This window comes from Phyllobates terribilis, unplaced genomic scaffold, assembly GCF_046119375.1.
Source record: "Phyllobates terribilis strain yellow unplaced genomic scaffold, ASM4611937v1 Scaffold_3__8_contigs__length_932513732, whole genome shotgun sequence".
Classification (NCBI taxonomy): domain Eukaryota; kingdom Metazoa; phylum Chordata; class Amphibia; order Anura; family Dendrobatidae; genus Phyllobates; species Phyllobates terribilis.
Window position 1 is genome coordinate 266,165,447 of NW_027362763.1, and position 23,090 is coordinate 266,188,536.

The 23,090-nt window shown below is 42.0% G+C and overlaps 1 protein-coding gene across 2 annotated transcripts in view; it reads left to right on the forward strand.

Annotated features, from left to right (window-relative positions):
* MLF1 (myeloid leukemia factor 1) overlaps window positions 1–22,812 on the forward strand; it is a 47,730-nt gene extending 24,918 nt beyond the window's left edge. For both annotated transcript variants that reach the window (XM_073674790.1, XM_073674791.1), the window contains 5 exons: window positions 7,091–7,177; window positions 14,567–14,695; window positions 17,980–18,139; window positions 19,699–19,840; window positions 21,537–22,812. In XM_073674790.1, coding sequence (XP_073530891.1) covers window positions 7,091–7,177; window positions 14,567–14,695; window positions 17,980–18,139; window positions 19,699–19,840; window positions 21,537–21,567 — 549 coding nt within the window. In that variant the 3' untranslated portion in view covers window positions 21,568–22,812. The remainder of the gene's footprint in view (window positions 1–7,090; window positions 7,178–14,566; window positions 14,696–17,979; window positions 18,140–19,698; window positions 19,841–21,536) is intronic.
* The last annotated feature ends 278 nt before the right edge of the window (window positions 22,813–23,090 follow it).

The window sequence follows — 23,090 nt, forward strand, 5'->3', positions numbered from 1 at the left end:
GACGATCTTCGTGGCGACACACCCGTGACAGTACCCCCCCTTCTACGAGGGGCCTCCGGACCCTCAGGGCCAGGTTTATCCGGGTGAGTCGTGTGGAAGGCCCGAACTAATCGGTCTGCGTTAATATCCGACGCAGGAACCCACATCCTCTCCTCAGGACCATACCCTTTCCAATGAACCAGGTACTGAAGGGACCGGCGATTAAAGCGTGAATCGATGACCCTCGATACCTGGAACTCCAAGTTACCCTTGACCACCACTGGAGGGGGAGGTAAAGGTGACGGTACCACCGGCGCCACATACCTCTTAAGCAACGATCTGTGGAACACGTTGTGAATTTTAAACGTAGGGGGGAGGTCAAGACGGAATGCCACCGGATTAATAATAGAACTGATTCTGTACGGCCCGATGAACCTGGGACCCAGTTTCCAGGAGGGAACCTTAAGTTTTATATTCCTGGTAGACAACCATACCCGATCGTTCACACTTAGGTCCGGACCAGACACTCTCCTCCTATCAGCCATACGTTTGTATCGGTTCCCCATAGTATTCAGATTCTTCAGCACCCCTCTCCATACTGAAGCGAGTGATGAGGAAAATCGTTCCTCCTCAGGAACCCCCGAAGAGCCCCCCCTACTGAAAGTACAAAACTGGGGGTGAAAACCATATGCCCCAAAAAACGGGGACTTACCAGTGGACTCGCTCCGCCTATTATTAAGAGCAAACTCTGCCAGAGGTAAGAAAGAAGCCCAGTCCTCCTGGTTCTCTGACACAAAACACCGGAGATATGTCTCCAAGCTCTGGTTCATACGTTCCGTCTGACCATTGGTCTGAGGATGAAAAGCCGATGAGAACGACAAATGCATCCCCCGCCGTGCACAAAACGCCTTCCAGAACTTGGACACAAACTGAGACCCCCGATCAGACACCACCTCGGAGGGTACCCCGTGAAGCCTCACAATCTCCCCAATGAACACCTGCGCAAGAGTTTTAGCATTAGGGAGAGCCAGAAGAGCGATAAAATGTGCCATCTTGCTGAACCTGTCCACTACAACGAGTATGACCGTTTTACCCGAAGACGGAGGGAGGTCCGTAATAAAGTCCATAGACAGATGAGTCCAAGGACGCTCCGGGATCTTCAAAGGTAAGAGGGCCCCAGACGGACGGGTATGTGAGGTCTTAGAGCGCGCACAAACCCCACAGGACGCGACAAAAGTTACCACCTCCTTATGCAAGTTAGGCCACCAAAACCGACGCGAGAGGAGATCCACAGTTGCTCTACTCCCCGGGTGTCCTGCAAAAACTGAGTTATGGTGTGCCTCGATCACCTTTTGTCGCAACTGATCTGGAACAAACAGTCTCCCCGGAGGTCCAACAGGGGCGTCCCCCTGAGCCTCCAATACCTCCTCCTCCAGCTCAGAGCATACTGCCGAAACCACCACCCCCTCCTGAAGGATAGGAATCGGGTCGTCCGTATTCCCGGCCCCAGGGAAACTACGAGATAAGGCATCCGCCTTTACATTTTTTGACCCAGGACGATATGTAACGACAAAATTAAACCTGGTAAAAAACAATGACCACCTAGCTTGTCTGGGATTCAGACGTTTCGCGGACTCCAGATATAGCAGGTTCTTGTGATCGGTGATGACGGTGACCGGATGGACTGCCCCCTCCAAAAAATGGCGCCACTCCTCAAAAGCTAACTTAATGGCCAAGAGTTCCCTATTGCCGACATCGTAATTCCTCTCAGCGGACGACAATTTTTTAGAGAAAAAGGCGCACGGATGCCACTTACCAGGGGACGAACCTTGTGACAATACTGCTCCCACCCCTACCTCGGAAGCGTCTACCTCTACAATGAATGGCTGTGACGCATCCGGTTGAATGAGTATGGGTGCCGAGGCAAAACATTTTTTCAAGGAGGAGAATGCTTGACAAGCCTTGTCAGACCACCTAGAAAAATCCGTCCCCTTTTTAGTCATGTCTGTGAGAGGCTTAACCATGGACGAGAAATTACGAATGAACTTCCGGTAATAATTAGCAAACCCCAGTAAACGTTGTAGTGCCTTAAGATTCTCTGGCCGATCCCACTCAAGAACTGCCCGCACTTTCCCAGGGTCCATACGAAAACCGGACGCTGAAACCAGGAAGCCTAAAAACTGGAGTTCCTGTACGGCGAACACACACTTTTCCCATTTGGCATACAGTTTATTATCCCGCAAGATCTGTAACACCTGCCTAACGTGCTCCTGATGAGACACCAGATCCGGCGAGTAAATTAAGATATCATCCAGATATATGACAACAAACTGTCCCACCAGGCGGCGAAAAATGTCATTAACAAAGTGTTGGAACACCGCCGGGGCATTAGTCAGACCGAATGGCATGACAAGGTTCTCATAATGCCCCTCCGGAGTGTTAAACGCCGTCTTCCACTCATCCCCCTCCTTCATCCTAATCAGATTGTACGCCCCCCTGAGATCCAACTTAGAGAACCATTTGGCGCCCACGATCTGATTAAAGAGATCGGGAATAAGTGGGAGCGGATACGGATCTCGGACTGTAATCCGATTAAGTTCACGGAAATCCAGGCAAGGGCGTAGGCCTCCATCTTTCTTCTTAACAAAGAAGAACCCCGCAGCCACCGGTGAAGATGAAGGTCTAATATGCCCCTTAGCCAGACTTTCTGAAATATAATCCTTTATGGCCTGCCTCTCAGGACCAGAAAGGTTATACAACCTAGCTTTAGGTAACTTGGCCTCAGGGAGCAGTTTTACAGAACAGTCATACTCGCGATGAGGAGGTAGTTCCTGACACCCTTTCTCCGAGAATACATCCTCAAAGTCCACCAGAAATGGAGGTAAGACCCAAGGAGTAACCGCACTGATGACCGTGTTCATGCAGTTTTTATTACAGAATTTACTCCATTGGCTTATCTCTCTGGTTTGCCAATTAATAACCGGGTTATGCTTAGTTAACCAAGGAAGGCCCAACACTATAGGAGTGGGAAGACCCTCCAACACGTAGCAAGACAACAGTTCTTTATGTATCGCCCCCACTTGAAGTTTTACGTCATGCACAGCTTGCAAAAAACTTCCCTGACCGAGAGGCCTGGCATCGATCGAGAATATGGGGATGGGTTTAGCCAACTCACTCAATCGCATACCTTGAACCCGGGCAAACCGAGCATCAACCAGATTAGCCCCGGCCCCACTATCCAGAAGAACAGATATCCTCTCAGTTCTCGTACCCACCACCACCTCCGCCGGTACGAGAAACTGAGACGAACCTAGGGACGAAATACCTACTCCCAGATTGCCGTCCACCACACAACCTGGGATCAACAGTTTTCCGACGACTCTTCACTCTGCAAGGGACGGGATGGACACCCCCCAATAAAATGTCCCTTTCTCCCGCAGAAGAAACACCTTCCTGTCTTATGGCGCACCACCGGTCCCCTCCCCCGAAATGATGTCCCTCCTAATTGCATAGGCTCCTCTGGACTGACCAGGGGAACCACCATATGAGGGGACCTTGTAGGAGGTGGAGTCATCACAGGGGGTAGAGTTATCCTGCACCTCTCCCGAAGCCGTCTGTCAACGCGAATAGCAAGGGCCATAGCGGCTTCCAGTGACGCGGGAGAGTCATACTGTGCCAACACATCCTGTAATTTGTCGGATAAACCTTGACAAAACTGGCTCCTAAGAGCCGGGTCATTCCACTGGGTGTCCGTGGCCCACCTACGGAACTCCGAACAGAATTCCTCCGCCGGACGATCTCCCTGCTGGATCCTACGTAACTTAGACTCAGCAAGGGAGATCCGATCTGGGTCATCATATACGAGTCCCAGAGCAGCGAAAAACCTATCCACTGACTGGAGAGCCGGGGAGCCCGGGGGAAGAGAGAACGCCCAAGATTGTGGGTCCCCTTGTAGGAGCGAGATGACAATTCCCACCCTTTGTTCTTCACTCCCCGATGACCGAGGCCGCAGCCGAAAGTACAACTTGCATGCCTCCCGGAAAACAAAAAACTTGTCCCGCCCCCCAGTGAACCTGTCAGGGAGAGCTACTTTAGGTTCTGGTCCGGCTTGCTCCTGAGGATACAAAACCTTGGACCTAACGTCCGCCAGCTCCATGGACAAACTCTGCAACTGCCGAGCTAGACCGGCTACTGGATCCATGGTAGCTGGAGAAAAACTAAGTGGTCGGTGAAAATGTCACGCTGTCTCTGTATACTGGAGGTAGGGGGCCTAAGCTGACCCTAAGCTGGGACCCTGACTAATCCCTCAACCTGGAGGTACTGTTAAAGGTACAGAGATCCAGGCCGCCAGCGTAACCCCTACCTCCTGAGGATCCCTGCACCTAAGTAATCTAGTCCTGAGAAGGACCCCGATCACAACAAAAGGGGACAAGTAATAATATGCCCACACACAGTACTTAGACGAACGAGACAGTACAAGGGAAAAACCAAAACCACCTTGCATACAAAAACTACACAACTACAACAGAGGGAACACCAACGGGAAAGGAGGTAAATGATAAAGCGAGGAAAGGAAAAAACACTCCAAATACACTTATCTCTGAAACTCCAAATACCACGATCTGCTCTGTTAGTCTGCATGAAATGCTTTCACCGACACTTCCCTAACAGACCAGCAGGCATTTGAAGGAGTCTCACTACAGCAGCATTGATTGCAGCTGGGCGAGGCTGGACCTCGTCTAGCACAGAGAGAGAGAGAGAGAATTAACTCCCTCACTGCCGAAAAACACAAAGCACCAAAAAGTCAGCTGCGAGAAGTCAGGCTGTGTAATCGTGACGATCTTCGTGGCGACACACCCGTGACAAACCAGGCATGTAGAGTCCATCCGTTCGCCTTTTCTGCATTGCACAAAGACACGGTGGTTGGAACCAAAGATCTCAAATTTGGACTCATCAGACCAAAGCACAGATTTCCACTGGTCTAATGTCCATTCCTTGTGTTCTTTAGCCCAAACAAGTCTCTTCTGCTTGTTTCCTTTCCTTAGCAGTGGTTTCCTAGCAGCTCTTTTACCATGAAGGCCTGCTGCACAAAGTCTCCTCTTAAAAGTTGTTGTAGAGATGTGTCTGCTGCTAGAACTCTGTGTGGCATTGACCTGGTCTCTAATCTGAGCTGCTGTTAACCTGCGATTTCTGAGGCTGGTGACTTGGATAAACTTATCCTCAGAAACAGAGGTGACACTTGGTCTTCCTTTCCTGGGGCGGTCCTCATATGAGTCAGTTTCTTTGTAGCGCTTAATGGTTTTTGCAACTGCACTTGGGGACACTTTCAAAGTTTTCACAATTTTTCGCACTGACTGACCTTCATTTCTTAAAGTAATGATGGCCACTCGTTTTTCTTTACTTAGCTGCTTTTTTCTTGCCATAATACAAATTCTAACAGTCTATTCAGTAGGACTATCAGCTGTGTATCCACCTGACTTCTGCACAACACAACTGATGGTCCCAACCCCATTTATAAGGCAAGAAATCCCACTTATTAAACCTGACAGGGCACACCTGTGAAGTGAAAACCATTTCCAGTGACTACCTCTTGAAGCTGATCAAGAGAATGCCCAGAGTGTGCAAAGCAGTCATCAAAGCAAAAGGTGGCTACTTTGAAGAACCTAGAATATAAGACATATTTTCAGTTGTTTCACACTTTTTTGTTAAGTATATAATTCCACATGTGTTAATTCATAGTTTTGATGCCTTCAGTGTAAATGTATAATTTTTATAGTCATGAAAATACAGAAAAATCTTTAAATGAGAAGGTGTGTCCAAACTTTTGGTCTGTACTGTGTATGTATGTATGTATGTGTGTGTGTGTATATATAACGGCTCTTCCTCTTCCTGGCTGCTCTGTCAATGGGGCGGGACTTCCAACGTCATGATTGGCTGATTGACAGCCGGCTTCCAGCAAACCTTAACGAGCCATTGAAAATGTCAAGTTAAATAGTATAGCATCAGCTCATTTTATGTTAAAAAGGAATCTATCACACAAAATGACTGCTCAAACAAAGCAGAGATGCTCAGTGCATCGGGGCATGGCCATACAGTTCAGTGCACCTTCCCATCTACTTGTTTTCTATCTATCCCTGCTCCCCTCTTCTTTGACAGCTTTGGGTTTAAAGGAGTCAGAGAACAGCAGAGAGAGATGAAATATAAGTAGCTGGGGAGGTGCACTGAACGGCTCGGCCATGCCAAGGTTGCACCAAGCCGTGCTTGGTTTGAGCCGTCATTTTGTGTTTTTTTTTTTGTGTTCCTTTTGACATGAAGTTGTATGTGTTACATGACATGATTCATACATTTACGAGGTAAGCTATATGAATTTTTAGTAGTGTTGTTAAAGACCCATAACTGGGCAGTAATCGTCATATAAAGAGTAATTTACTGCACAATACTTGCTATAAATCACTTATTTAGGCTGCAATTGTCTCTCCTCTATTACAAAGCGATCAGTTCAAGTTATGTAACATGTTCCAAACTCGTTAGGTTATAGCTTTATTAAGGGGGGTCTCACACTTCTTATAAATATTGTTATTTAGTCGTATAATTAAAGAAAGCTCTTTACAATTTTTTTTTTTTTTTTTTGCACTGATTTCCAGCTTTTGAGCTGTACCTTGTTATTGTCATGACTATTTCCATGGACATGTGCAGATCTTCTAGTCTAACATTGTTTCTTTTGTTAGTTTCTTTAGCATGTATTACCTTGCATATTGAAGACATGACCACGGCCACCAGAATAAAAACATCTATTGCTCAATAAAAAAATGTGATTTCTGTTTTAAAGCGACTTCATTGCATAAGAGTTAACATGGGTTTAATAAATAGTTTAAGCCTCTTTTTATAGCTTCAAATGTTATAGTTTAGGGTGAAGTAAGGATAAGTGCATGTCATTTTTACTAATTTGTACGCATGCAATTCTGCAGATATTGTTCTGGTTGCAATTTTTTTTACTCAATGTATTCCATTTATTAGTTTTGAGATATTTGACAATAAAATGCTTACAGTACGGAGCTATGATGGTTACCTTAATCAACCTAATGTTTTCTCGAATTGTGTGTTATTGTAGGTCCCCGAATTCAAGGATGGGTTTCATTCCGTTGATAGTATGATGACAAACATGAGGAACAGAATGATAGACATACACAAACAGTTTGTAAGTGTTTTTTTTCCAATTTTGATCATCATAGCTGAATAATAATTGAGATACTAGGGTTTAATTATGATTTTAATGAAGCTAGTGTCAATTGGTGATTTCTCGGCTATCCTCCCGTCATGTGCTTTGTCTCTCTTTTTCCTAGAAATATCCATGTAGTATTTGCTACCTGACCTGTCCTCTGATTTATGTTGCCCAACCACCGCAGCAGGAATCAGTATTGCTGCACTGTTGTAGCTATGTGTGTTTTTACTGTGTGGCGCTTCAGAGAAAACCTACATTATAAATCCTGCCGGGGACTATGCGTCTCGGATGACTAGTCCACAGCAGATCCCTGCCGGTTTCTGCTTTTAAAGGTCTCCCCTTCTGCACAGACTAAAAAGGATTTTAAGGGCATGGTCAGCAATCCTCAAACCCTCCTTTTCTCGATTGGCATAGTCTATTGAAGTGAACGGCGTTTTGACTTTTGCACTATGGTCCTTCCCTGCTCCATTTATAATCCTGCAATTAGTGTTGTGCAGATGAAGCTTTCCAAAATAGTCCTTATCCAAATACCAGTTTAGCAGCTACTGACTTTATTGGTACTTTTACTTGTCATCAATCAGTCGGATTAACCCTCCTATGCCGTCTATATGGGCATGCAGGTCATAGGAATCTGAATAAAATGATACCTTGATATCTGTGATCCGATGTCTTATTCCAGAAAAATCAATGTTTTCTTAATATGTAAATGAGCTGTTCCTGGCTATGGGCTGGACACTGATCTGCATAAGAATCTGCCTTCAGAGATTGATGTAAATGAAAGGAGGCGACCAGTGTGATATGTAATGGTCACCAGTGTTACCAGTGTGATGTGCAATGGTTACCAGTGTGATGTGCAATGGTTACCAGTGTGATGTGTAATGGTTACCAGTGTTATCAGTGTGATGTGTAATGGCCGCTCTCTGCTCTCCTGATCTCATTGCAGAGCTGTGCTGGATTATAAGGGAGCAGTCAGAATGCCGTATTACTCGCATGAGGATTGCATCACAATCCTCGGACTGGCCATTGGCTCTCCTAACCTGAGCGTGACAGCTGCATAGAAATATGTCATTCTGACTGGGCCCTGACTGATACATCTGCAGGTTCCTCTCAGCTTCAGCTATCGTGTCACAGGCAGACAGGGTTGTAATATTGTTCAAGTACAGTAGAGCTGTGAGAGCTGTAGCAAATGTGTTTGTTATGAAACAAATTTAATTTTCCTTGCGCTGTGTTAATTACTTGTCTCACACTGGTAACTCCCCCTTTATGTAAAATAATCTCTGGAGGCAGATTCTCATGCAGATCAGTGTCCGGCCCATAACCTGGAACACCTCATTTACATATAAGAAAAAGATGGATTTCTCTGGCATAAGACATCAGATCACAGATATCAATGTATCATTTTATTCAGCTTCCTATGAGCTCTATGCCCATATAGACTGCTTAGGAGGGGTGATGTTATTGACAGATTCCCTTTAAGTGTAGATACATTCTTATGTCATTCACTGTTCATAAAATGAATTTATTACTGGATCACTAGTAGTGGGAAGTGGTAACCTGATAATTACATCGTACACCATTCTAAATATATATATTGTCTTGGATGCAGCTAATGTTTGGGCTGTTGCTATGAGAATGTCTCTGTAAGCAGAGTATCTAGGCTAATCCACATTGAAGAGCCTCCCAAAGATTACAAAATATTGGACGATGCCAGTCATCATCTCATTCACACGCACATCCAATTTGCAAAGTGTAAACGAAAACTCACAATATGCCTAAAGCAAAATTCTGCCAACATTTACTATCATGTCCTTATTACTTGATCATTTTTTGCCACATATTGCAATTTTGAAAAGCAAAAGCTGGATCTCGCAGGAAACCTTTATCATTTACTCTCCTATTGCTGCTTGGACATGTGGCGAATACACTTAAGTTTTGTTTACATGAACTTATTTTTAGTGCGTGTGCTGTCCATATACACGACAGAGGACAAAGACCAGTTTTAGCCAATGTCCAAGTGCACATGGTCCAATGGTCTGCATTAAAAAAATAACAGTATTTTCCATTCCATGGGCCAAAATGTTGACTGGTGATTTTACTGAATATAAGTTATTATCAAAAGTGCTCATAAGAAACCCTAATGCCCTCCAAAGGGCCTGAGTTTCTATCAAAAGTTAGACCCAAACTTCCAGCATGCAGAGCGGGATCCACAACCCTCTGCTGCCCCTCACAGTGAAGCATGAGATCTCACTCCTTATGCTAACCCAGCTCTGCTCTTTGTTTAGGGTAACCTTACAGACATTACCTTTCTGTCTGTAACCCCTTAGTAAAGTACAGAGCAGCACTGGGTTAGTGGAAAAGGTGAGATCTCGCAAGAGGGTTGTGGACTCCCATACTTCATGCCAGGATTCCTCAACCTGGAAGTTCGGGCTTGCCTTTTTCTAGAAATTCAGTCCATTTCGGGGATGGAGAGGTGGGGGCATTAGAGTTACTGATGAGAACTATTGACAATAACTTAGATTTAGGAAAATTACCAGTTTGGGGATGCCACTCTTTTCTGGATGCCCCAGACTAGTTCTAGGTACTCGTTAACTGTCCAGGTGGACCTGGCCCGTCCATTCAGTAGAAGGACAGCCCTGTAGCTAGACTGGCTTATTTTTTTGGAATAGGTTATCTTCATGACACAACCGCTTTCGTCCCTTTCAATTAGAAACATTAACATTACCCCCCACTTTTAGAGGATCCTATTGATTCGCCTTCATCATTTGCATTTACGGCTTATTCTTTTTTGGCATCTTGTGAAGTGAGCCCAAAATAAAGCAACAGAGGCAGTTCTAGAGGAAGAAACGCTCATATCATATTGGTGTCTGGGTTTTCTGTTACAAAATTATTGTGGTCCAGGTCATATGGGTGCATGTGATCCGGTTATGATACGCTTTCCACCCCTGCACAATGGCTGCCAAGAAGATGTCCTCCGTGCCCTGACAGGATCTTCATTCACTGTTCCTGATGGCGATTAATAGAAGCTTTTCATGCCTTTTGGAATTCTCTTCCTATGCCAGACTAAGATCTGTTTAGTCTTTCCAAGAAAATGCCTCCTTTATACCTAGACCTGATTTAATGCCCCATTTTATATATCATCGTTCTTGCTATATATATCCCTTCCCTTCACATACACTCTATTGTAACCGTCTACCATGTTTGGTCAGGGTGGAAGGCTACACAGACTTGCTTATGTGTACAGTGTATCAGCCAAGTCTATATATGAGTGATTCATACTTTAATGTAGTAATATTATCTCCCCTCTAATGCTGCATCTCCAGTGTTAAAAAAAAATTCTAATCTTCACTCGCACACGAGACACTCAAGCCCTGGGATCATAGTGCTATAATCGTGCTATCGGCTCGCAATCTCACATTTGCTCTTCCAAAAACATAGCACACCAGTTAAAGCCAAGCTAGTGAATATCCTGTGACAGCAAAAGCCATTCTCATGCTGGCAGCAATATGGCACACGTGTTATAGTCACTGATATTATTTTTTTCATTAATAAATACTGTATAATTATGTTTTGTTTTTTTCTGTAAATGGAGCAATGTTTTGTATATTAAAAAAGCATATAATACCTTCTATTGTGTATCTTCGTCAGCATTTTCCCAAGCTCTGCTTATTATCAGCAAATGGAAATTTGTTGTGGCAACACAAATTTTGGTTTTCACAAAGTTTTCTGCTTCAGTGTTTGTAGATCTTTTAGTCAGATGTTTCTATGGTTACTGTAGAACAAAGACTCAATATTTTCAGGGTTGACCCTTATTTTTCAAGACTTCGCAGTATCAGAATATATCAGCTGGATTTCAGCTTCTGGGCCAGATCCTGTTTGAGTGGCAACTAGGGATGAGTGGACCCATGGAAGTTTGGGTTCGTCCGAACTTTAGTCCAAACTTTGGTTCTGGTACTAAAACTCTACCCAAACTCTAACCAGAACCCGAACTCCATAAAAATCCATGGGGATCCAAACTCTGGTGTTGGAAATGGTCACAATAAGGGCCAGGGGGCTGCCAAACTAATCTCCTCCCGGAACGCTGAACGCTAAAACGGGCTTTCGGGAGAAGTCTGTGTTTGTAGTTGAGCCCCAGACACTAGATGTCTGGTACGAACCCTGAACTTTACAGTTCGGATTCGCTTATCTCTGATGGCAGCACATTGTTGCCTAATCAGTGCTTGGGCTCTATCACAATTTCTGTTTTTCATTTGTTCATGTCACAAAGCAAAAGGGATAACCAAGTTGCTCAGTGAACAAAACACAGATATGTTGAGTCCATGGCCAGGAAACTCCCCATATCTCAATCTCATTGAGCATCTATGGTAAATTGTCAGTGGAGAAGGCATTATGCTAGAAAAAGCATTGTTGATCACCAAATTTCTCCTAGATCATTGGGGGAAGTTGGAGAATATTTAACTTCTCCCAATGATCCAGGAGCAATTTGGTGATTGAACAATGTTTTTTCCAGAATGATGGAGACCATGTCACAAGGCAAAAGCGATAACTAAGTGGCTCGGTGAAGAAAACAATTTGGGTCCATGGCCAGAAAACTCGACAGACCTCAATCTCTGTGACAACCTGTGGTCAATCTTCATAAAGTGAGTGGACAAAAAAAAAACAGAAATTGAAATGTGAGAAGCTCCAAGCACTGATAAAGGAAAAAAAGGGTTACCGTCATTCAGAATTGGGGCCAGAAGCTGATATCCAGAATGCCAGGGCGAATTGCAGAGGTCTTGAAAAATAAATATTGATTCTTTGCATAAACTTGATGCATTTGTCAATAAAAGTATAAAACCGTATGAAATGCTTATAATTGTACTTCAATAACCATAGAAACATCTGAGTAAAAGATCTAAAAACACTTAAGTAGCAGACTTTGTCAGACTCAAAACTTTTTCCCACAACTGTACACCTTACACCAGGTGCATGTCTGCTTAACATAAATGTCCTATCAGGAGCATGTATTTTATATGGATGTTGGGCCTCATTCACATGTCTGTGTTTCACATACAGTGCATTGTGAAAGTATTTTTCTACCTTTTGCCACATTTCTGGCTTCAAACATAGAATTTTATATCTTTAATTTTTTGGGGAAGAATCAACAACAAGTGGGACACAATCGTGAAGTGGAACGAATTTTATTGGATATTTTAAGCTTTTTTTAACAAATTAAAAACTGAAAAGTAGGGCGTACAATATTATTCGGCCCCTTTACTTTCAGTGCAGCAAACGCACTCCAGAAGTTCAGTGAGGATCTCTGAATGATCCAATGTTGTCCTAAATGACTGGTAATGATAATTAGAATCCACTTGTGTGGAATCAAGTCTCCGTATAAATGCACCTGCTCTGTGATAGTCTCAGGGTTCTGTTTCAAGTGCAGAGAGCATCATGAAGACCAAGGAACGCACCAGGCAGGTCAGAGATACTGTTGTGGCGGAGTTTAAAGCCGGATTTGGATACAAAAAGATTTCCCAAGTTTTAAACATCTCAAGGAGCACTGTGCAAGCGATCATATTGAAATGGAAGGAATATCAGACCACTGCAAATCTACAAAGACCCAGCCGTCCTTCTAAACTTTCATCTCGAACAAGGAGAAGACTGATCAGAGATGCAGGCAAAAGGCCCATGATCACTCTGGATGAACTGCAGAGATCTACAGCTGAGGTGGGAGAGTCTGTCCATAGGACAACAATCAGTCGTACACTGCACAAATCTGGCCTTTATGGAAGAGTGGTAAGAAGAAAGCCATTTCTCAAAGATATCCATAAAATGTCTCGTTTGAAGTTTGCCACCTGGGAGACGCACCAAACATGTGGAATAAGGTGCTCTGGTCAGATGAAACCAAAATCGAACTTTTTGGCCACAATGCAAAACCATATGTTTGTTCCAAAAGCAACACAGCTCATCACCCTCAAAACACCATTCCCACTGTCAAACATGGTGGTGGCAGCATCATGATTTGGGCCTGCTTTTCTTCAGCAGGGACAGGGAAGATGGTTAAAATTGATGGGAAGATGGACGGAGCCAAATACAGGACCATTCTGGAAGAAAACCTGTTGGAGTCTGCAAAAGACCTGAGACTGGGACGGAGATTTATCTTCCAACAAGACAATGATCCCAAACGTAAAGCACAATCTACAATGGAATGGTTCAAAAATAAATGTATCCAGGTGTTAGAATGGCCAAGTCAAAGTCCAGACCTGAATCCAATCGAGAATCTGTGGAAAGAGCTGAAAACTTCTGTTCACAAACACCCTCCATCCAACCTCAATGAGCTCGAGCTGTTTTGCAAGGAAGAATGGGCAAGAATTTCAGCCTCTCGATGTGCAAAACTGATAGAGACAAACCCCAAGCGACTTGCAACTGTAATCGCAGCAAAAGGTGGCGCTACAAAGTATTAACTCAAGGGGGCCGAATAATATTGCATGCCCCACTTTTCAGTTTTTAATTTTTTTAAAAAGTTTAAAATATCAAATAAATTGCTTTCCACTTCATGATTGTGTCCCACTTGTTGTTGATTCTTCCCCAAAAAATTAGAATTTTATATCTTTATGTTTGAAGCCAGAAATGTGGCGAAAAGTTCAAGGGGGCCAAATACTTTCACAAGGCAATGTATATGTTGAAGTTGCACATATCCCAGTAAGAACACATACCAATTGTTCGAATTTCCTTTTTTTTTCTTTTTTTTTTTTATTTTGCAGACCGATTTGTCTGAAAAAGAGAACCCAAAAAATCATTCAAGTATTGTTCGTTGTGGGTTTTTTTTTTGCGTAGGATAAGCTTAGATTTTTTTTTTCATATGAAACAAATGTTTTTCACCATTATGGTAATAAAGAATACACCGACCAAAATTGGATGATAATTAGATCAGGGACACGGATAACAGAGGTCTGTTTTTTTAGTACACAAAAAAAAAGGAGCAAACTTCTGAAGTCTTGTTGCTCAGGTGTCCAAATGCCAGCTATAGGGGACAAATGCAACTGTACTTTACAAGGTTTTGTACGCCAGAGTAAGGGTGCAGTCAGACAGCCGTATAACAGACAACCATCGCAGTGCTCAGACTGGCCGGCAGCTAACCTGACCCGAGCGTGACAGCTGCATAGAAATACATGCTGCCACACTTGGGTCAGGAGAGCTGCCGGCCAGTCTGTGCATTGCGATGCGATTGTCGTCCATGTTATACGGCTGTCTGACTGCACCCTAACAAGTGGGGCTATCCTCTACTGAACCTCATGGTCCTTTGTTATATCGGTCATACCTTGGTCTGTCTATCGTTCTGTTCACATCATCATTTACTATATATACGTTTTATCTTGCTCTCTGCAGGAAGGATTGGCAGACAGACCTGACGTTCACTCATTTAAGTCTTCCTCGGTGATGACCTATTCCAAGACTGGTGACGAACCTCCTAAGATTTTCCAAGCAACAAGTCAAACCCGTAAAGCTCCTGGTGGTGTAAGTGTTAGATTAGTTTTATGTCTCTAAGAAGCTCTGTATTTTATAGTCTTCACATCACTTTATTTTATAGCTTTGGCTTCCAATAAATATACTGGTTTATAAAATGAAGTTGACTCACGCAGGAGTATGAGTGTGAGCTCTGAAAATATAGCCTGGTGTATAATGTGCTTCCTGCTCTTCTTGATGGATCGCATGGAGTAATTTTACTTTGCTACTCCGGTGACTAATTTAACCCTGGCCTTTCAGTGGCTCCTTGGCAGCTGCTGTACCTAACGCCACTAAGAAATATGAATTTGAACCCTAAAGCCGAGCACATGTTCCCTTCTAGACGGAAGTAGAAAATAGCAATCTGTCAAAGAAGTATGTGCTTCAACAAAGGTCTCTAATAATATTACACAGGAGCTTCCTGACAGTCAGCGACATGGTGCAGCAATTAGTTGTTGTTTTGTGAAGAAAATATTAAGGCATGATTATTAGCCAGCGTGCCAAGGAGAGTGCTGAAGGCCATACAGTTTATATTTAGGTAAGGCCAAGGGTGGCACATCACTGACTAAAAATAACAACCACAAAGCATCACCATCCCGAAAAAATCATAAAGGTAAGAGGTGACATGAAATACATCATAAAACACACATCTTTATATAATTTGAAGAAGTTTCTGGAAGTCTGTATTTATCCTACAGCACAGACTAGGCCGGCCTAAAGGGTGTGTGGCATGTACATCTCTAACACTTTTTTAAAGCCTGGCACTACGGGAAGTGGTGTTCTGGGAAATTGGATCCTCATGTAGTGCCCAAACTGTGGTAAGGCAGCTGCATAGAGCCTGGTGAACCTGTGTTCCCTAGTTTATTAAAGGGTTTGTTCGCTTTAAAAAATTATCTTTTAGATGTTTTCTTAGTATAAATATATATACAGTGCAGACCAAAAGTTTGGACACACCTTCTCATTTAAAGCTTTTTCTGTATTTTCATGACTATGAAAATCGTACATTCACACTGAAGGCATCAAAACTATGAATTAACACATGTGGAATTATATACTTAACAAAAAAAGTGTGAAACAACTGAAAATATGTCTTATATTCTAGGTTCTTCAAAGTAGCCACCTTATGCTTTGATGACTGCTTTGCACACTCTTGGTATTCTCTTGATGAGCTTCAAGAGGTAGTCACCAGAAATGGTCTTCCAACAATCTTGAAGGAGTTCCCAGAGATGCTTAGCACTTGTTGGCCCTTTTGCCTTCACTCTGCAGTCCAGCTCACCCCAAACCATCTCGATTAGGTTCAGGTCTGGTGACTGTGAAGGCCAGGTCATCTGGCGTAGGACCCCATCACTCTCCCTCTTGGTCAAATAGCCCTTACACAGCCTGCAGGTGTGTTTGGGGTCATTGTCCTGTTGAAAAATAAATGATGGTCCAACTAAATGCAAACCGGATGGAATAGCATGCCGCTGCAAGATGCCGTGGTAGCCATGCTGGTTCAGTATGCCTTCAATTTTGAATAAATCCCCAACAGTGTCACCAGCAAAGCCCCCCCCCCACCATCACACCTCCTCCTCCATGCTTAACGGTGGGAACCAGGCATGTAGAGTCCATCCGTTCACCTTTTCTGCGTCGCACAAAGACACGGTGGTTGGAACCAAAGATCTCAAATTTGGACTTATCAGACCAAAGTACAGATTTCCACTGGTCTAATGTCCATTTCTTGTGTTCTTTAGCCCAAACAAGTCTCTTCTGCTTGTTGCCTGTCCTTAGCAGTGGTTTCCTAGCAGCTATTTTACCATGAAGGCCTGCTGCACAAAGTCTCCTCTTAACAGTTGTTGTAGAGATGTGTCTGCTGCTAGAACTCTGTGTGGCATTGACCTGGTCTCTAATCTGAGCTGCTGTTAACCTGCGATTTCTGAGGCTGGTGACTCGGATAAACTTATCCTCAGAAGCAGAGGTGACCCTTGGTCTTCCTTTTCTGGGGCGGTCCTCATGCGAGCCAGTTTCTTAGCGCTTGATGGTTTTTGCAACTGCACTTGGGGACACTTTCAAAGTTTGCCCAATTTTTCGGACTGACTGACCTTCATTTCTTAAAGTAATGAGGGCCACTCGTTTTTCTTTACTTAGCTGCTTTTTTTCTTGCCATAATACAAATTCTAACAGTCTATTCAGTAGGACTGTCAGCTGTGTATCCACCAGACTTCTGCAAAACACAACTGATGGTCCCAACCCCATTTATAAGGCAACAAATCCCACTTATTAAACCTGACAGGGCACACCTGTGAAGTGAAAACCATTACCGGTGACTACCTCTTGAAGCTCATCAAGAGAATGCCAAGAGTGTGCAAAGCAGTCATCAAAGCAAAAGGTGGCTACTTTGAAGAGCCTAGAATATAAGACATATTTTCAGTTGTTTCACACTTTTTTGTTAAGTATATAATTCCACATGTGTTAATTCATAGTTTTGATGCCTTCAGTGTGAATGTACAATTTTCAAAGTCGTGAAAATACAGAAAAATCTTTAAATGAGAAGGTGTGTCCAAACTTTTGGTCTGTACTGTAAAATCTTACTATATACACTCTTCAACATTGAAATTGCAACACAAATAAGTAAAAGTTGTGGAATTATGGAAATCACAGGTTTCATAGACAGGTTAGTTATGTGCAAATTATGAAAAAAATGTAAAGAAAAAGTTTTCAAAACGTCTTGATTTTTTTCAGTACATAGTATGAGTGCCACATGCAGAAATACACGCACTTACTTGGCTACTATGAGTGAGGTTATTAATGGTTGTCTGAGGGATGTTGAATGTACTTGGGCACGCAATTCCCTTTTCAATTACCAACCAATGATGTTCCAGATGTGCTTGGTGGGAGACAAGTCTGGAGACACTGCAGGCCATGTTAACGCGTTTAGACCATGCAGGCTGCTCACAATAGCAAGAGCAACATGCTGCCTGGCATTGTTGTGTTGAAAAACGTCTCCAAGGAAACTTTCATGTTCCCTCTTGAAGGGCCTCTTCATTGCTTTGCCCATGTGTTCTCCAGACCAATCTCCAGTTATTATTGCATCTAAGACAAAAGCGTGACTCATCATTAAAGCGAAAACCCAAGAAAAAAAAAAAGTGCATATATCCTACCGCAAATAAAAAAAAATAGTAATAGTACATGTAAATAATATAGGGTACCTAGTTAACGTTATTCTGATCATAAAAGCCATTCTACCATGACTAAAAGTGTGCACCTACTCTAATGGTGTTGTAATAGCAGTCGTAATGAAAACTACAATTTACATGCAGATAAAAGAAACTAAGAAATCTGTCAAGGACTCTGTAAGTGGAGTGGAACAGATGGCTGTCGGACATCACATCCAAGACCGTGCCCATATTGTCAAGCAAATGAAGAACAACAAGACGGGAGATCAAGAACTCAATCAGGAATTTTTAAATATGGATGAATGTGAGTCCTACATCTTTTTCTTCCAAATCCTTCTAGATACTTTGCACTTTTGGTATTTGGGTTAGTCTTCACATTCCTGATGTTATGCCTTTTATTCAGCTTTGTGGCCAACACCGCAAAATTATATAGTGTTAACAAAGTAGACACCATGAATATTGTTAAAGCAGCCAATACAAAGTGTATTCTTACAGGGACCTTCATATAGCTTTGCGTTAGTTGAAAATATAATCTAAAGAAGACCTGTCACCAGGTCAGAAGTGACCAGTTTTTGCTCTTATTTTATTCCCGATGCTGTCCTGAGGATTCAGTTTTGTTTTTCTTCTTAAATTTTGCTATAGGGTTCCAGAGATATGCTATGCTTTTTATATGGTGCTAACTTTTATGGTCTTTAATAAGGGGCATTGCTCACAGGATTCTCAGGGGCATGTATTTAGGCAGCTCTGTATTATTACCCCTTGTAAAGATCATAAAAATTAGTACCAAATAAAAAAGCATAGGATATCTCTGGAATCGTATGCCAGATTTAAACTAAAATAAAATGGCTTGCTCAGGGAAGTAGCTGTAATAAAATAAGAGCAAAAACTAGACACTTTAAACCTGGTGACAGGCTCTCTTTAAAGAGTGATTTTTTTTTTTTATTTTTTTTTTAGAATAAGCTGTTGTGTGTACATGAGAAATATGCACATGGCCTCCTCCATAGAGGAAAAAGACTGGGACTATAGTGCCACCTATTTCAGGTAGCAATCCTAAAAGTCAGTATTGACCATTTAAAGGGCTCTTCCACATGATTCAGAATAGGAAGCTAACCAGTTCTCCTGCTATGCACTAATGAAAAGCAAAATCCCTAAAAACGTGTAAGCAAATGGAGCGCCATGTGTCAAGGCCCTTTAAAGAGTCAATATTGACTTGGATTTGACTGCATTTTTATTCATTTTTATTTTGTATTTTGTTTTTGTTTTTTTAGTTGCTGTATGTGATGTTTTAGAGAGTGTACCCACCTGAAAGACATCATGTGCACAAACCCTTATCACCTGTCAAAGGCCTGTCACCCATTAAACCAGTTCTTCTGCTGTGCACTGATGAGGGGCAAAAAAACAAAAACCCGTGTCTGCAAATGGTCTTTTCTTGTTTGACTTCTTATCCTAAGTCATGTGGCAAGGCCCTTTAAAGGGTCGATATTGACTTTTGGGTCTCTCACTTCCAATAATTGGCACTATCTAAAAGGCTATTTGCATATTTAATTCCCAGGGAAACTTTGCATAACCTATAAGTCTCACTACACCAACCACAAGGAGAAACTTTACCCTTGAGACTGCATAAGGAATAACATTATTTCTGACCATTATATGACTTGTATCCTTCATCTTTTCATTAGTTTCCCCTCTGCAGCCTCTATTTCTAATTTTCAGCTTCTCTGAGCTTATGGGTGGAGAAAAGCTGCAATACTGTCTCCCATATATCTTTATGTAGCACTGTCAAAAGCAGCAGCATGGAGGATGTTCTACAGCAGAACGGAGCAGTGTGTAGCTGGACTGTAACTGTACTTTCTTCTGTTGCAGCTGACGCACCATCATTTGACAATGAATGGGAGCGGGTGATTTCAGAATATAAGCCACGTGATAGACCGTTTTCCATAGAAGCTCCGAAACACCAAAAAGTTCAGTATTCTACCAAAATAGGACCTCCCAAATTGCCTAAAAGGTGAGCCTGAAAAGCAATTGTGTAAAGTGTCAGTAGTATGTACAATGTCAGTAATGTGCTGTTGTATACATTAGCAGATCTTAAAGGGAATCGGAATCTGTCAGCAGGTTTGTGTAGGGGCTGAGATTCTGATTCCAGTGATGTCACTTACTAGGCTGGGTGTTGCTGTTTCAATAAAATCAGTGTTTTATCAGCAGGATATTTTCACTACAGTACTAGGTGTCTGCATGCCTCCTAGTCAACAGCTCTAGTCAACCCCGCCCCCCCACTAACTAGCCGCTTTCTGTCTATGCACAGTGTACACAGAAATCTGCCAGTCAGTGGTGTGGGCTTGGTTATACAGGGTTCAGCATTCTGAGCACTGCTATATCTGCAGCAAAGAAAACAGGGATTGTATCAAAATGACAGAATGCAGACCAGCAAGTGACACATCACCAGAATTGGGGTCTCAGACCCTGCATTATTCTGCTCTCAGATTACTTAGCAAAAAACTGCTGACAGATTTCCTTTAATTTCTTGAAAATTATTTTCTTAATGATTCTTAATATTTTTGTCAAAGTTGCTCAATAGAATAATATTGTGATAATCCTCATGTGGTTCATATACCTGGTTCTATACCTACTAACTGGACGTGTTTTAATTAGTTAATTATATTTGTTTCACCTTTATAATGTATATAATGTACTTCCTGTCATGTGACTTCCAAAATCATGTGCTCTTATGAGAGATTGTCACATGATTGTCCATATTAGATAAAATTCAGCTGAGTAGAATATTATCTAAATACTGAAACTCTTAGCCCTTTCCTATATATAGAGTTATTCTATATTTAATGGTACACTTTTGAAGTTTATGCAATGTATTGATAAACTTGTATACATTTTTGGGAAGACACAACTGAAAAAAAACTGCAATTTTGTTTTGTAATGTTTTTGGGGTTTCATTTTGACAGTGTTCACATTAACGCCATGTCTCTTTACTCTGCATGTCAGTACTGTACTTTGTCAGTATTTCTATTTTAGCACATATATATTTTTAAATCCTATTCTTTGTGTTGCACTATTCTGAGAACCATAACATTTCTTATCGATGGAGTGGTGTGCAGACTTTTTTGTTGGATGAGTGAATATTTTCATTGGTACCATTTTGGGGTGCATATGACTTTTTTGCTCCGTTTTTTTATTTCTTCTTTTTAAGGGGGGTTTGAACAAAATTTTCTCTATCTCACTAGAATATTTGATTCTTTGATTGTTTAACACAAAGGCTGTGTTTCTGACAGGATTGAACAACAATGGAGGCCATTATTAAGTCCCTAGCTACCATGACCACTTATTGGCACCCCACAACTGCATTGCTGGGGGCTGATGAGGTGAAAGAGGGAGGTCCCTCATTTTGACTTCTTAGATTCTGCAGTCAACAATGCGGATATCTGCAGTCCTGGCCTCTAAAGCAGGGTGCCAGCTCTGTTACCTGCTGCAGGGGTCGCAGGCCCAAATCCTGAGACCGCTCCATCTGCAGGATGTAATTGTACAGCAGAGTGTGGTAACTGGTCTGTATACGTATACAATTGCTTAGAATTCCAATATTCTAATTTGGATCCTTGTGTATTAGTAATTTCTCTACACTAAATATTGTTACAAATAGACAAAGCATTGACTGCAGTTGTAACATTACTTTTTACATTTCTTTATTTTAGGGAACGGTGCATCTCAAAAATGGTCATCTAGAAGATTCGCCAAAGAATGTGACATCAATAATTACAAGAATATTTCAAGGTCAACTAGGAATCATTTAAAGGGACATGCAAGATGTAACAAGGTCTCTTAAATAAACAAGACGTGCACATTTGATTGGGTTCTGCATCTTATTTTTAAGGTCATTCATTACTGATGGTGCCTGCTCTCCTGTGCCAGCTTAGTGTTGTGCAAAGCTTCGTGTAGGACCGTTTCAGCACTTCTCTATCATGTTTGGCAGTGTAATATTTTATGACTGAAAATGCACTTTTCCAGGTTCAGTAAAAGATGTAGAAAACTAAACTTTAAGCTAAACTTTGTGATTGTCCTAAAGCATTGTATCTACTTTAGTGAGATGCTAGGAATGTCATATACTGAAATTATTACTGTGAATCAGAAGTGTCTAAACTCCTATAGCACAGAGGTCACTAACTCGCCATATACTGTCTGATACATATACCATAATATGAATGTTATATATTGCAAGGAAAGCCTGTTACAGGGATGGCTTCACCATTAGTGACTTTTCACTATGATCAGAAAATTGGCGATCTTTGAAAAAAAAAACTACAAAGGTCTAAACAATTAATTTTTTAATCGGCAACTTTTTTTTTTTTTTTTTTTTAAGATTTGTTTACTGCTCTCACTATGGCTATAAATCGTAATGTAAAAGCTTAAAGAAGCACTCACACTAACTTTTTTTATTCATTAAATGTGTGTGTACATTAGTGTTGCACGAACGTGCTAGGATAAGGGGTTATCCGAGGACACTCGAGTCATAACAGTATCTTTGGCGTGCTCGCAAAATGTGTTCATGTCGCCTCGGCTGCATGTCTCACGGCTGTTAGACTGCCGCAACACATGCAGTGATTGCCTGTTTATTAGGCAATCCCTGCATGTCGCGGCTTTTCAAACATGCTGCCACGGTGACGCGAACATATTTTGCGAGCACGCCGAAGATACTCTGTTAGGACTCAAGCGTCCTCGGATGACCCCTTATCCTAGCACATTGCACAACACTAATAATGTACACACACATTTCTGCATAAAAAAGATAGTGGGAGTGCTTCATTAAATGAGAGCAATAAAGTAATAGTAATAAAGGGATTATGAATGTTTAGACTCCAAAAATTAAGACATTGCAAAGAATGGTGAGAATAGATGGTGATACGATTGTTTTGGAGTCCTTTTCTTGCAGGTGATGATAATGATGGTAAGGTACAGAATCACATTCATGAAGCATCCTACAGAATAGTCAGATCATGTTTGAATTAGCAGTAAAATTGCAAATTTTCCACATGCTTGTTTGCTGGAATATTACCCTCCATGGACAAGAATATACCTTTTAATTATTTAATGTTGGTTATATAGTAAAAACATACAGTGGGGGGGGGGGGAAGTATTTAGTCAGCCACCAATTGTGCAAGTTTCCCACTTAAAAAGATGAGAGAGGCCTGTAATTGACATCATAGGTAGACCTCAACTATGAGACAAAATGAGAAAACAAATCCAGAAAA